The 15,000-nt window shown below is 41.5% G+C and overlaps 1 protein-coding gene across 2 annotated transcripts in view; it reads left to right on the top strand.

Annotated features, from left to right (window-relative positions):
* LOC138029187 (angiopoietin-1 receptor-like) overlaps positions 1 to 15,000 on the top strand; it is a 40,692-nt gene that overhangs the window by 2,097 nt on the left and 23,595 nt on the right. For both annotated transcript variants that reach the window (XM_068876893.1, XM_068876892.1), the window contains exon 2: positions 1 to 191. This exon is cut by the window's left edge and continues 117 nt beyond it. In XM_068876893.1, coding sequence (XP_068732994.1) covers positions 1 to 191 — 191 coding nt within the window. The remainder of the gene's footprint in view (positions 192 to 15,000) is intronic.

The following is a 15,000-nucleotide window of genomic DNA, read 5'->3' as shown; positions in this document are numbered from 1 at the left end:
GTGCATGGTTACCAAGCACCAAAAGAAATGGTAGCGACTTCTTGCAAATCAACCTTGGTTATGAGTTCTACATTTGCGCCACAGCAACTCAAGGAAACCCAACTGCTGATCAATGGACAACAAAATACAAGATATATACATCGTTGGACAACATAAACTGGACAACCTATAAAGAGAATGGGACAGAAAAGGTTTGTAAAAAACTTTTTAGGGAAGATTTGCCTTACTCTTTTAAACAAATTGTATGGGAAAATTCACCACCTGACGAGGGCATTCCATGTCAAATTTCACTCGAAAAACCACAGGTACCCCAAGTTAACGATGTAATTTGAGCATCGCGATCAGTTAAACTAATAACCGTTTGTATGGGAATTTGCAAACGTCTTTAGGAGTCGAAAATAAAACAACATTAATTAATGGAACAAAAATGCCTTACCTTGTCTTCTCGATACCTTATCAGTGTTTTTGTGGCGTACTTTGGCCATTTCAGCGCTACTCCAGTGGGTTCTAGGTTCGCTGTTATCTCTTAATATATTTATGTGCCAGTCAAATTGAAGCTTCAACTTCCCCCCCCCCCCCCCCTTCCTGGGTATCCCCCAGACATTTGACTCTCTTTCCTCCCTGGGAGGGGGAAATTTGATCATCTTAGTCTTCCCAGGGTGGAGCATTTGATCACTACTCATAGGGGGTGGGGAATTTGTTCACTAGCCTACGTTTTCGCGTGGGTTGATAAATCATGGCGGACACAAACTTAGATACATTCTAAGGTAAATATTCTGCATTCGTGGCTGATTAGTTGAAAAGCAAAGGCCTACAGAATGAGATATTTATACCTGTTACCTGTCCTCCTTGTGCCTCTTGCCATGTAGGGCCCTGGTTCTCCTTGGTGTTGTCTATTAAATCATGTTTACATACACAGCTTCAGAGACATAATAGAAGCTACTGAAAAGTTAAAACAGTAATCTGGTAATTTTCCCGGGGTGGGGGTAATTTTGATCACGTGAAATGGAATTAGGCATTTGAACAACTTTTTGGCCCGGGGGGGGGGGGGGGGAAGGGAGGCATTCGAACAAAAATTTTCCAAACATTGTTGCTTCAATTTGACTGATAGATTATCTTCAAGGTTGGAAACTCCGATGAAGCAGTCGGAAACATAAACTGCTGTAAATTTTTCCAAAAAGCTCAATTCGACCCGAAATTCCACAGAGACCAAGGATGATAGTGCTGCCACATATTTCAATCGTCATATCAGACAAACGTTCACGAAAAGGAATTGAAAATTGCCAAAATAGGCTGATTTGGCCCTTAGCAGCATGCTTGATTCGGATGTTCCGTGCAGAAAACCGTTGGAAAACACCTTACCGACTGGACCCAAGGTTCAATTTGTTACACACAGGGTGAGCAACGAGGCTTTAGTCTTTAGTACCTTTGACAGGTACAACGTGAGGTCCTTCTCGGGAAAGTACTCAGCTGTCACGCACAAACGGTCATGCTGACGCATGAAAGATGTTTCGAAAACAAAACATAAACATTCAGTTTGTTTGCAGTGTATCTCTCACTGACATCGTCGGCCACCCGGTGTGTAAGAAATTTCAGCCTTGGGCCCGGTCAGTAAGCTGTTTTCCAACGGCCGTGCATGGAACTTCGTGGCAGAGCATTGTCGACGGTCCACGATGGAAGGGAGTCGATACATTAGCGAGCCGAAATTCCCGCACCACAGCTGTTTTTTATCCGTCGATAGAGAAGGCATTAGTTAGAGGAGGATTTTAACGTGCACTGGGTTAAATCTGGAGGCGACCTGAGCGTTCGGAGTGAATTTACGGCTGATTTACGTCGGTGGATATGCGAAACCGCCGCCAGCAAGTAACCAGCCATGGAGAATCATATATAATTGTGAGAGAGCTAAAACTCCCTAGAATCGCGCTGAAACAGCCAGAAAATGCTAAGAACATACCATAAATAAGACAAGGAGGCAAGGTAAGAAATTCTGGTGTATTTTTATTTTAATGCCCTAAATAACGATCGCTAAGGCCCGTTTTAAACTTCGCATTTTACATAAATATGCCGAATCTAATGCAAATGAGAAAAATCTATTGTTTTCGCTCATTTCCATTAGATTCGGCACATGTAAAAGGCCCGTTTTAAACGTCGCATTTTACATGTGCCGAATCTAATGCAAATGAGAAAAATCTATTGTTTTTGCTCATTTGCATTAGATTCGGCACATGTAAAATGCGGCGTTTAAAACAGGCCTAAATTCCCCACAAAAAAAAACATATAAAATCTATGTAACGCAAGAACGATTCTCCGTGAGCTTGGGGTGAGATGGTAAAAGTTTCTTTGAATTGCACAGCGTTTCCAAAGATGAAGCCAGGAATGTAGTTTACCTTTTGGCTAATGCTGCAATATTCAATGAGGGGGGTTCAAGACCTCCTGCCTCCCGTACCTTGCTCTTCCAGTTCCCGTACCTTTATCTCCCGGCTCCCGCCCTTTTTAGTCCTGCTCCCGTTCCCTATAAATTAGGAGACGCAAAACACATCTTGGTCATTTAGCTACGTAATTCTTAAATGATGACGGTCTCAATTACTCCAACTTGCAGTTCTGAATAGACCTCTTTACAGTTGTGTACCATTCTCGTCACCAGAGTCTCGGTTCGACCCAAGGCTCTGGGAAACTCTATGTAGGAGAACATGCCTGGAGGGTTCTTATAGCCAAGAATTGGCTATTTAAACCTTACGTCGACTGCTCACTCCTCGTGCTAACATGAATGCACCAGTTAGAGACGCTTTTGATTGTTCTTCACGAAAACCAATGAGAAGACACTTTGTTTCAGGGTTCCCCAGAGATCTTCTCTCCCTTGGTCAAGAGAAAAGATTGGAGTCGAGATTGAGTTGTGTGCTTAGTTACCTGGGCCCGGTTGTTCCAAAGCCGATTAACTTTAATCCAGGATTAGCGTAAACTTTTGTTTCATGTTTTCAACTTTTTGGTGAAAGTTGTTTTGCTTGTTTTTGTTTTTCAAGATTGACTTCCTCTAATGTAAAGTTTTGCCGAATATCAGCGTTGAACAGCATTTGAACGTAGAGAAATAAACTCCTTGGTTAATTGTTAATCTCGGTATTGGCGTTAATCGGCTTTTGAACAACCGGGTACAGGCCTTTAAATGAAAGTGAGGCTGGTGTTGACCTTGTTATGATACAGACCTCCCTCCTTTTCTCATGTTAATGATGTTTTTGTCATGATAATTAGTAAGAATTTGCATGAGAAAAGCAGTGAGCTTTCTATCAAAACAAGGTCAACTCCAGCCTCACTTTCATTCATAGGCAAGGTAACTAAACACACAACTGTAAAATGGTTTATTGTCTCGTGTTCTGATAAATACACGTTTTCTGGGGCGGATCCAGGTTTTTACAAAATGGGGTCCGATTAAAGGTGCCGCCCAAGGCAGCGCGCCTGTTGGGGACCCCTGGGAAATTTTGGAATTTTTAGTCCTCGGAAACGCAATTTCCGGCATTCTGAGGCAAAGTCAGCGTGTTTTAATTTCTCGTTTTTTAAAGTTAAAATTCCATATTTTTGCATTAAAATATAACAGAGCTGCATAAAATGATATAATGTTATTTGCCAACTGGGAGGTTCTTGTAGTGAGAAACTGTGACCGAGGTCCTGAAAATGCTGCGTGAGGCCACAGGCCGAGGGGAGCTTTCCAAGGCCGAGATCACAGTTTTTCGTTATACGGACCGACCCTTAGCTCGTAAATAACTTTTTTCTTTTCTCTCTCTTTTCCTTTCTAAAGTCACTCTTTTAAGTGTTGACTCGCACCGCATTTGATAGTGAATGCAGTACGCGACTTGCAAACTGAACGTTTCAAAGAGAAACATTTTTATTTGAATTCTATTTTCAGGCCTCTTGTCTTCTAAAAATCTGTTTTGAAACATTTATTTTTGTTTGTAAACGGATTCGGTTTCAAAAAATGGAAATTAAGGTCATTACACAAGGTTATGCAACCAGGGCTAGGATTCCGCCCGGGTTGGCGGGCAAGATAGAAAAATTCGGCCCTCTCCCAGGGCCAATCAGAGTGCAGGATTCGCAGAATTCTGCCCGCTCGCGCATTGAGAAGAAAATATAAAAGGCTATGTATTTCGGATCAAATTTTCATTTATAATACTATGATAAAAGTATGCTGCATTTAAACCTTTTTCAAACTTTGTGTTTGATCAAGACGGGATCCATAAGGAGCATTCTTCAGGGTATCTTTCCGCAAACGCTGAACTACAGCATCGTAGGTGACGGGCTTTTCATAGTAACTAGCGTACTGCAAACAATTCGCAGGAAACAGTTAATGTTAGGCAAAATGTCTGAATCACAGGCCTGGTGAAAAAAGAACCACATTGGGAGCAAACCAAAATATTCAAATAACAGTACTCATTTGTTTATTAATCAGATAACGTTTTAGCTACATTAAACAGCAGCGAATTAGCCTTCTTATTTAAGATGTACTTGTATTTATTTTATATTTTTACAAGTCTATGACGCTAGGTGTTTTAATTTAGGGGTTTCGATCAAGCCCCCTGAACACCCCCACCCCCCCAGGTCCGCCCCAGCTGGTTTTCAGTAATCAGTCCGGAGTTTGTTGGGATCATAAAGTCATTAAAATGTAGAAGTGGGATGTGACGAAGTTGCAATGAAATGTCCGCACCACGTAGTGAAATCTTAGTCCCTTCTGATTCACGGTTACAGACCGAATGCATAAATAGGGGCCTCAGTAGCCTCGTTTGAATGGACAAAACGCAAAAAAAATGTTTCTTGAGAGTGAGGCTAGTGAGTCTAATTAGCACAGAAACAAAAGAATACATTTTTGGCCGCCATTTATGCATTCCGTTTAAAAGGAGCAAGCTCCCAAGAAGCTGTTCCATGCACGGACTCGGACCTTTCACTACCGCACCGAAAAATACTAAGACCTATTAAAATGGTCTTCAAACGACATTTTTATAATAAATTCGCGTCGCTTTGCCTAGACTTTAGAAAAGTCCGTCCTCTCATGTAGATGGGGCGCGGAACGAAGGACTTTTAATACTTGATTGGCGCCAATTTTAGCGACCCAAAAACGGGTCGCTGAGCTAGACCAATCAAATTTGTCCTCGTGGACCCCAGGGGATAAGCTCAGGGGGTAGAATTGTCAATCTAAATTTGCCATACGCAGTGAAGCTTGACTTTCAACAGAGCTACCAATGCCACCGGATATTCCGAATTGCACGACTATCAGGGGAAAAACAATTCAAGAATATCCGTCTTGCAGAGATATGTTTGTGTCTGCTCCAATCGGAGCTGGGAAAAGTCTGGCCTTTGAACTAGCCCCGTACGCTTTTGATCGTTTACTTGGAGAGGATTGCGATGCTATCGTCTTCGTAATTTTTCCACTGATTTCACTCATGAAATACTTGGTCTCTTGTCTCAATTGTCGTAGCATTAGAGCGTCATATGTAGGAGACAACATAAGTATAAACTGATGTTTGGAAGTCCCGAGGCGATTCTCAACTACTATCGACACATTTTTCGTTGAATGGCACAAAAAGTTTTAAAAGGCATGCGTATTCATCGGCAGGACTCTTCCGCAGGTGGCGGGTGACGGGTGACGGGTTGCGGGTGGCGGCTGATGGGTGAAGGGTGACTGGTGGCGGCCTGACACGATTGGTAAATAGTCTGCGTACACCTTGATTAACGCACAGTAAATTAGACCAACAACTAGTAAACCAAAACAATAATTTCTTTTATTGACAAAACAATGACCTGTGACCTGTGTTTTGTACCTGCCGGTGAAAAATGTACAGAGCAACGAAATAGCGATAGGCTGACGACATGAATTGAATACAAAAATTTGGTTTTATCAACGGAGTTGATAATGTAAATTGGCCACCGTATAGAGATTCTAAAAGCTGACGTTTCGAGCGTTAGCCCTTCGTCAGAGCGAATCGAGGGATTATGGGTTACGTGTAGTTTTTATAGTAGAGTAGGAGCTACGCTATTGGTGGTAACATAGCAACGTGAAAAATAGGAATATATTAGTTAAATGAAAAGCGTTCGTTAATACCGTGAGGATTAAGGGTGCCGATTTGAAAGATGAATTTTTGTTCCAGATTCTTGCGGCTTTCCATCGTACCTAGATATAGGGAAAGGCCGCAGATAGCCATGTGTTTTTTGGAGTGGTTAGGCAGATTAAAATGGCGAGCGACTGGCTTAGATGCATCCTTGTCATTCTTCTCAACATCGCGAAGGTGTTCGCGGAATCGGTCACCTAGTCGTCTACCTGTCTCACCAATGTATAATTTATTGCATAACGTACAGGTTATGCAATAAATAACATTTGCGGAGGTACATGTGAAACGATCGGTGATCTTAACAGATCGCTTAGGTCCCGATATCTTGCTAGTGTTAACAATGAAAAGACAAGTTTTGCATCGTGAACGCGCGCATTTGAAAGTGCCGGGTTGCTCGTTAGTTTTGAGTGCGCTTCTAACTAAAAAGTTGCCTACGTTTTTGTCGCGTTTGAATAAAATAAGTGGAGGTTGCAAAAAGATTCTACCAGTCTCGGGATCATTTTGGAGTAATTTAAAGTTACTAAGAATGATGCTTTTGACTGCGTGATTATGAGGATGGAAAGTGAGGGTGAATGGAATTCTGTCATTCTTATCTTTTTGAGACGTTTGTAGTGATGACTGTCGATCAAATTGTTGGGCGCGATGATGGCCCGCTTTGACCACAGAGACAGGATAGCCACGTTTCTCGAAGAACTGGCACATCTCCTCTGATTTGCTGGAAAAATCGGAGTCATCACCACATAGACGTCGAAGTCTAAGAAATTGAGAATAAGGAATGGAGTTCTTGACATGTGATGGATGTGACGATGAATACAACAAATAACTGTGTGAATCAGTAGGTTTCCAGTGCACACTAGTACATAGCACGTTGCCTCTAATAGAAACTTTGATATCTAGGAAAGCCAATGAAGTTTCCGAAATTTTCCAGGTATATTTAAGAGCCGGATGAAAAGAGTTGACGGAGGTTCTGAAATGATCGAGATCTTCTCTGCTGGATGAAATAGCGCCGATGCAGTCGTCGATGTAGCGGCCGTAGAGTTCAGGTTTGGGGCCGTTGTACTGATTAAAAAATTGGTGTTCAACATATCCTACAAAAAGACTGGCATAGCTAGGTCCCATTCTTGTGCCCATTCATTACACCATTAATTTGTTTGTAATAGTTGCCGGCGAATGAAAAACAGTTAAGCTTTAAAACTAGTTCGGCAAGGCAGAGGAGCGTTTCCGAGCTAGGTTCTTTGACAGTGCGTTGATCGAAAAAGTGTTTAAGTGCTTGAAGACCTTCGCTATTAGGAATGACTGTGTATAGAGATGTAATGTCCATGGTGAAAATAAGTTTGTCTTGGCCGGAGAAATTGAAATCGCGGAAAATTTGTAGTGCGTGTGTACTGTCTTTAATGTATGATGGCAAAGATTTGACGATAGGCGTCATAATCCTGTCTAAGTAGCTAGAAATGAGTTCGGTGGGGCAACTACAGGCAGAAACGATAGGGCGACCTGGGTTGTTGGGTTTGTGAATTTTAGGCAAGAAGTAAATGCACGAAGTTCTAGGGGTGTTGATGATGAGATTAGTGGCAGTGTCCGGTAATTCTTGATTAACTATAAGATTTTGAATGGTGTCTTTGAAAAGTTTTTGATTTTTGGAAGTGAGATCTTTAGGGATTTTGGGATAAAACGAGGTATCCGAAAGTTGCCGCAAAGCTTCTTTTTGGTAAAGGTCGGACCGCCAAACAACTACCGCGCCGCCTTTGTCGGCCGATTTGACAACTATGTCGTTGCGTTGACTAAGATTTTTAAGCGCCGCCCACTCTTCCGAGGAAAGGTTGGAAAATTTAGTGTTGCGATTGAATTTAAGTTTGTGAATGTCGTGACGGCATTTTTTGGTGAAAAAATCTAAAGAGGCAAATTGTCGCGACATGAATTGAAGTCCGACATGAGAATGGTGGAAAAAATGTTTCACGCCATAATTATCAAACAAAGCGTTAAACTGGATATATTTTGGTGTCTCAAAACGACGACAGCTTGTTAGTAATGTAAACCGGAAAGGTCTATTGACCGTTTTATGAATGAAATAATCCTCGCCACGATTGATCAGAAGCGAGAGAGCGAGGAGCGAGCGAGCGGAAACGAAGTAATCATCTTTCAAGACTCCCTCCGCTGACATATCGATGGCTCACCAGGTTTAGGTCGATGTTATCTAGTGCTTTCACCCCGGTCTAGCACGTCTCCTACACCTGAAGCCTACCTGATCTTTCATGAGTGAAATCAATTGACTTTCGTGACGATTCGAAGCTTTCCCTTACTTGTTAATATTTGGAACTAGTGTTTCGTTTATATTAGCACAAATTACGGCACAAAGTGTTGGTCCGAAAATATCACTGGAGATCTCCTTTCCAAACGGCGACTCAAGATTGAAATAAGCTTTCGTTTTATTTCGTCTTGTTTCTGATATCTTAAGCACAAAGTCAACAAATTTCCTCTTTCAATTTCGTAAAAACAAACAATTTCGATTGTTTTCATCGGAGTGTGCCATCAAGTGCAGGACTTGCGAATCACGTCATCTCCTTTTTGGCGCGAAACGCAAATGAAAACCGTGCAAGCAAGGCAAGTCGACCTCTCGCGACTTCGTCGCTCGCTCATCCACTTCGCGTACGAAAAATCACGATTCGCCAAAACATTTTCTTCTGGGATTCTCGTGAGGGCGACTTGTGGCAAGTCTACGCTTTGCCGTCTTGCAGCAGTTACGCGACAACCGCTTGACATTTCAATGATGTAACCACCCGTGAGAGGGTTTAAAATTTCACTGGAATTAGGTCTATTTTTCAACAAAAGCGTGAATTTTTGTTTGCTTGATTGCTCAAAAGAGGCTAATGCAAGCCAGACATCATTTGTGCTCTTGTTTTTTAATGTTACGTAACGCATTAATATTTGACAACAATATTCAACAACAACAATATTCGGCTTTCCGCACTCTTAGAACTCCCACATCCCGCCCTTTCCTCTCCCGCCTCCCGTACCTCTCCCGCCCCTATTCTCCCGGGGTCCCTCCCCCCTGTCCCCCTCCACAGAATACGACCAATCTGCACCAGTCTATCCCCAAAGTGAAAATGGCCGAGGGAAGAGAAAAAAGCACAAGTTCTTCACCGACCGAGGAACATCAGGTTTCCGAGTGGTAGAGTGCACAGAAGATAAACTAGAGGCCAGTAAATATTTCCATTGATTTTCAGTCGAATTTTATAATCCCAACGATAGCAACAGCAGTTCTGTGTGTTGAAAAAAACACACCGTTTACTCCGTTTTGCCTCCCAAAAACTCACGTTAGCAATAGACGAGGTATTTTAAATTAAAGTCCATTTCGAGTAACTGTTTAATATTTGACGGCAAACAACTTACCAGCGTATTTGTTGAGTTGACATTGTTTGTTTCGATGCACGTTGTACTTCTTTGAGGCGCTGTCGAAGATTTTTCCCGAGTTCATGAATTGTCCTGGTGAAATACCCGATATTAAAAGCTCTCCGTCCCAGTGCATTCAGTTTGATGATTTTGAACGTAAAAATATAAATCGCAGCCTCTGTAAAAGTTCAGAAAACGAAGATTTGTAAAACACGAATAAACTTTATTCGGCTTGATTCCTATTGCTGGCTATTGACAGGTGACGGAGTAACTGCGGAATACCCCGCCACTTGAAGTTGTACCCCTTAAAATCGGGATACTTGGCTACGCAGTTTGTGCACGCTCTTTCTTTTTTATGCTTTTAGAACGAGAAACAGACACACTACGGGGCTACAGGGCTACGTGGCTACGTGGCTACGTGAACTGAGTGTTGAAATGAAGTGCTACCGCGGTCCGCAGTCCGCAGTCGATGAAGAATGAACTAAGTGTTGAAATGGGGTGGTACCGCGGTCCACAGTCCCGCAGTCCCGCAGTCAATGAAAAGTGTAGTTAACTGAACCGCAAAATGAAAGCTAAAATTTTACGAGAGTTCTTAGGCCTAATCACTGCAATGAGTGCTTAGGTTTAATCAGTAAAAGGGTGCTTTATTCTTCACATGATCTCGAGAAAAGTGTAGTTGACGGAACCGCAAAATGAAAGCTAAATTTTTACGAGAATGTTTAGGCCTAATCAGTAAAGTAGTGCTTATTCATTTTGGCGACCACGGGACTGCGGTAGCAAGGACCAACAAGGTCAACACCAACGCGTTCGATACAAGCGGCATATCTCGTGATGTTTATATAAAAATATTTTGTATATCATGTCGACTGCAGGACTGTGGTAGCAGGATTTGATGAGATATTTCAGTGGCCGGGTATCCTTAAGTTTAGCCCGTTCTTGTTCACTTCGGCTCATAGATCATTGAAGAACGAGGTAATATACATTGAACTGTGCAGCTCCGTAGCCGCGTAGCCACGTAGCCACGTAGCCCCGTAGCCTCGTAGTGTGTCTATTTCTCGTTCTAAAAACATGAAAAAGAAAGAGCGAGCACAAACTGCGTAGCCAAGTATCCCGATTTTAAGGGATACATCTTCGAGTGGCGGGGTATTCTGCAGTTAAGCCCAGGTGACAATTCAATTACTTGAAATGGCGTTTTAGCGGCCCACTGAATACTGCAACATTCGACCAAGCACATTTTTAAAAAGCTATGCGATTCAAGGAATATTCACCACCTGACTCGAGAATTCCACGTTAACTTTCACTTTAAAAAACCGATACATCACACTCATCGCTTCGCGATTCGTGCGATATATCCGGGTTTTTCGCGTGAAATTTAACGTGGAATTCCCTCGTCAGGGAGTGATGAATTTTCCTATAGAATACGCAAGTATGCATGCTTGTCGATTTCGTTTGCATTTAACTTGTCTTGTAACATGCAATTGTGAATACTGTTTTTTGAGGTAACGATCAAATTCAGGTCTTGTCGGAAAAAAAAATATTCAACAAATTTTTTTCCACGATAAAGCTGTGGCTCAGTGGACTGCAATTATTACTTTGAAGGGGGAAGACAGCAGCACATAATTGTTGATGGAATTGCTCCCTCTGATCATGACACCTGTTTGCCTACCTTGTTTTTCCCCCTTGAAGGTGCTCTGTTTACATGTCCTCTTTATCCTCCAATGACCTTCTGTAAAATATAACACGAGTCAGTTTACTCACCCACTGAAAACACCCATGTGCTTTGGTGAAAGGAAAGACAGAGAAAGCAATTTAAGACGGTTTATGTCTGATTGTAATGTTGTCACCCTGCTTACCACATATAACTCCTGTTTCTGTTGTTTTTGTTGACTTGTTGGCTCTGACTAGAAAGTCTTTGAGCGATTTGCCCTTCCGATAAGTGACAATGCAAGCGACAATTCACAGTGTTAGAAAATATTTTTGTGAGTTTAACGTTGTCTGAAATGAAGTACCAGTGATGTTTTATAAGAATATTTTTGGGCTACGATGTAGTCGGTTGATATGTAGTAACAGTATGTTGGATGTCTTAGCTTTTGTTTTTAAGGCCTCTTTCCTTGATGCGAAATTGATCTCAGCCATTGTAGTTGTGATAAGTTCTGGAATTGAAGATAGCTTGGTCGAGTAATTGAGATTGAAAACCTCATTTGTTGTGATTCCAAATTTTCTCGAACGGGGTTTGTTATCAAAAGAAGAAATGTTTCTCGTTTGATGAATCCCTTCATAACACCGAGCTTGTCTTTCATATACCTGATATGAAATAATTAATGTCTATGAAACAAAAGGACCAGCAAAACCAATACAGTCACGTATAAAATGGCTCTTTTGATTTGTCTTGCACCATTTTGGTCGGTGTATGAAAGTCTACCCTAGTACTGAGAGGGTTGCAAAAGGAGGAATGTAGGCCTAACTACAAATATCCGGATGTTTTTTTAGATATTTAGAAGCTCCTGGGATATTTAGAAAATTCCGAGATATTTAGAAAAAAAAAGATTATATTTGGGATTTTGCTATGGTCTTATTTCTTTCATAATTTCATACACGTTTTTTTAAAAATTTATTTTAAACTTGAGATCAATTAAGTGTCAGCAGTGGTCCTGTTGACCTGTTCAGTGGTTTTCCTCACGAATATTGTATCCCACGAGTCATAGTAAGTACACCCTGAATATGGCACATGCTGAAAGAGGCAGCCACAATGCTTCCAGTAAACAGTCGTTAACTGATTATGAAGAGACAGGGGAGTCGAAACAAAGGAATCACAGGACATAAAGTACCTGAGCTACAATCCCGGTCAAAAAGATCGTGACACCAAAGCATGTTTGAACCCCCCTTCCCCGTGACAATGTTGATGGCGTAAAAACTGTCGGCCTCCTGGAAAAACGCCGTTCTTTTTGCAACATTGAATAGGGGGAAGGGGTAATCTGCTACGCAGCGTGAAGTGTCCTCTTTATTTTTGTCTGAGATTGTAGCCAAAGCAGATCCGCGTTTTGGCTTGAAAAGAACAGGGTAGAGTTTATATTGTTGTTTATTTTTTAAAAGAGGTTAAAGAGTATGGCATAGAGATGAATGTCATACCTTCATTCTCACGCAGGGCAGAAAATGCTACGATGCACTAAACGCGTTCACATTTACTTAGGGCAGCACTAAAAGTCGGAAACCGGAATCCGGAAACCGGAAACCAGAAACCAGAATTGGGTTTGCTAGTGTGTATCCACTGGATAGTGATTTATTTTGAAAAACAAAGGACTGGTTTCTTGAGCATCTTGATTGTCATCAATTATTCCTGATGATCATAATCAAAATTTGTTTATTGTACATTAGTAGTTTACGTAAAAGGAATAATGTTTGAAATTTATTAAATAAACAAAGTTGTGTTTTACCTTCTTTCCTCCCTTTGATTACGTTCTACCGAAGCCTACAAAAGGGACTGTGTCACGTTATTTTAGGGTATTTAGGGAAATTTTTAGTTAATCGCGAGTTTAAAACTCGAAAATGGTTTTGTGGAATTCCTTTACTGATAAAATTATTGTTTCATCACACACATGATTGTGAGCAAAAGCGACTTTTATCCAGGTGATTTGCCATAAACATGAAAAAACGTCGGGCCGACCTTTTTCAGTTTAAGATTACCCCAATGCAATCCGGTTCAGTCTATTTGAGTCCATCCTGCTTCTTGTTCCTTTTGCTGTATTTCTTTTATGTTGTTCAACAGGTTCAAGTGGTTATTGCAATGTTTCGTTCTACTTCTTTGGGCATTTTGGGTGTCATGTGAAATTACATCATTCTAAAGCCCACGGTATGTTCAAAATGCGAAAACACGGCGGAAGAACCTTCTATAAACCCAAGCCGACCATATCATCAGTTGTCGATCTTCCTGAATCAACAGGTTCAGTCGCACTCCGTCACTCACGCAAAACGTTAAGGAGCTAAAGCATGTGCGTATTTGAGACACGGATGGCAACCAGAAGTCAGCTGTTTTCCCTTTTAACTTGTCTTTACACAACCACATTGACATTGCTAAGTATCCTTTCTCCATTGGAGATGATTGGTATAAAACTCTGGGAGACACCGCTGTCCTGGCATGCGAAATGATCTCTTCCGTTTGTCGTCCACGTCTCGAAAACGCGCGAAAGCTCCCTATTCTCCAGGCACCTTGTTCCTTAATACTCTTTTTCCTAGTCCTCTATGGAAATCGCACAATCATGATTCATTCGTGTAAGTTTCGTAGTTCGCCGCCATTTTCACCGATCGCGCTGAAATTTGGCGTGTTTACTGGGGAGAAATAGCCCCAGTTTCCCTAAAAATCGCGGCTTTGTAGCTTCCATGACGCCTACATAACGAACTTTGCGAGTGAGGCAATTTGAGCCGATGCGAAGGCGAAATTTTCAACTGATCGCGGAACGGTTTTACTAAAGTTTCTCAGCCAAAAAATTACACTACAGGCTCCGGAAAGGATAAAGAAAAGGATTTGTGGTTCATTGGATGAAATTTCAAGCGTTAAAATCGCTGAAAAAGTAAGATTATTTTCGTAGCGATACAATTGCGTGTCTTCACCAGTGATGGTCCTTTGATCTCACAGAATTGTGTTTTCCCTCAAAATATTCGCTTGTTTTCGGTTTCGCTCGAACATATTTACCTTTATTACATGTCCAGTGAATAGTTTTATCCTCTGGCATGAATTGTCCGTCGAAAAATCGGTTATTTGGGTGGTTTTTGGCAAACAGAGGTTAATTATTACTCATGCGCAGTAAGTGCATGAGGTATAAAATGCCCTCCGTTTCAGCCGTTTCTTGTTTTCCGTGTCACATTAGTGCATGGAAATTTATGCTTGCATACATTTACATGACTGTAACTTTACGTGGGGCGGGGGTATGGGATTATTCAAAACAATTAATAGCAGCTGAAAAATGTATTGTTGAGTCAGAAAAATTAATAGAAAGACTTGAAAAGAAGTATTAGAGTCTTAAAATGTATGTATGCTTGGAATAGCAGTCCATTTTGCATGACAAAATAAACAGTGCGTTTTTGAAGAAATCAACCATCCCTCTCATGTTTCAAGCCCTTAAGAAAACTTGCCACAGTTCCACCTCACGAGAATCCCGGGAGAAAATGTTTTGGCGAGCGAAGCGTGATTTTTCGGACGCGAATCTACACGGGACGAAGGACTTTTGAAAGTCTAGCCCTTAAGAAGTGTCATTTTCTCTTGGATGTGCATGGTCGCGCCCGAATCATCGCATCTTGACTGTTCAAACTTTGTGATTGTAATCGTGGTCGTACGGCTCGGGTCGTATGGATCGAGCTGTTAGAATAAATCTTTTTCCATTGTGGAGGCAAAGGTAAGTTGTTGACATTAAAGACAAAATTATGTATATTTTTTCTAATTTGTTTTACAAACAAACACTTTGCATGAGAGCGGGGATCGACATAAAGGTCATTCAAACTGATCTCCATCAACATGCCGGTC

This window comes from Montipora capricornis, chromosome 13, assembly GCF_036669925.1.
Source record: "Montipora capricornis isolate CH-2021 chromosome 13, ASM3666992v2, whole genome shotgun sequence".
In the NCBI taxonomy this organism is placed as follows: Eukaryota; Metazoa; Cnidaria; class Anthozoa; order Scleractinia; family Acroporidae; genus Montipora; species Montipora capricornis.
The sequence above is the reverse complement of the archived record's forward strand: the minus strand, read 5'-3'. Positions and strand labels throughout refer to the sequence as shown.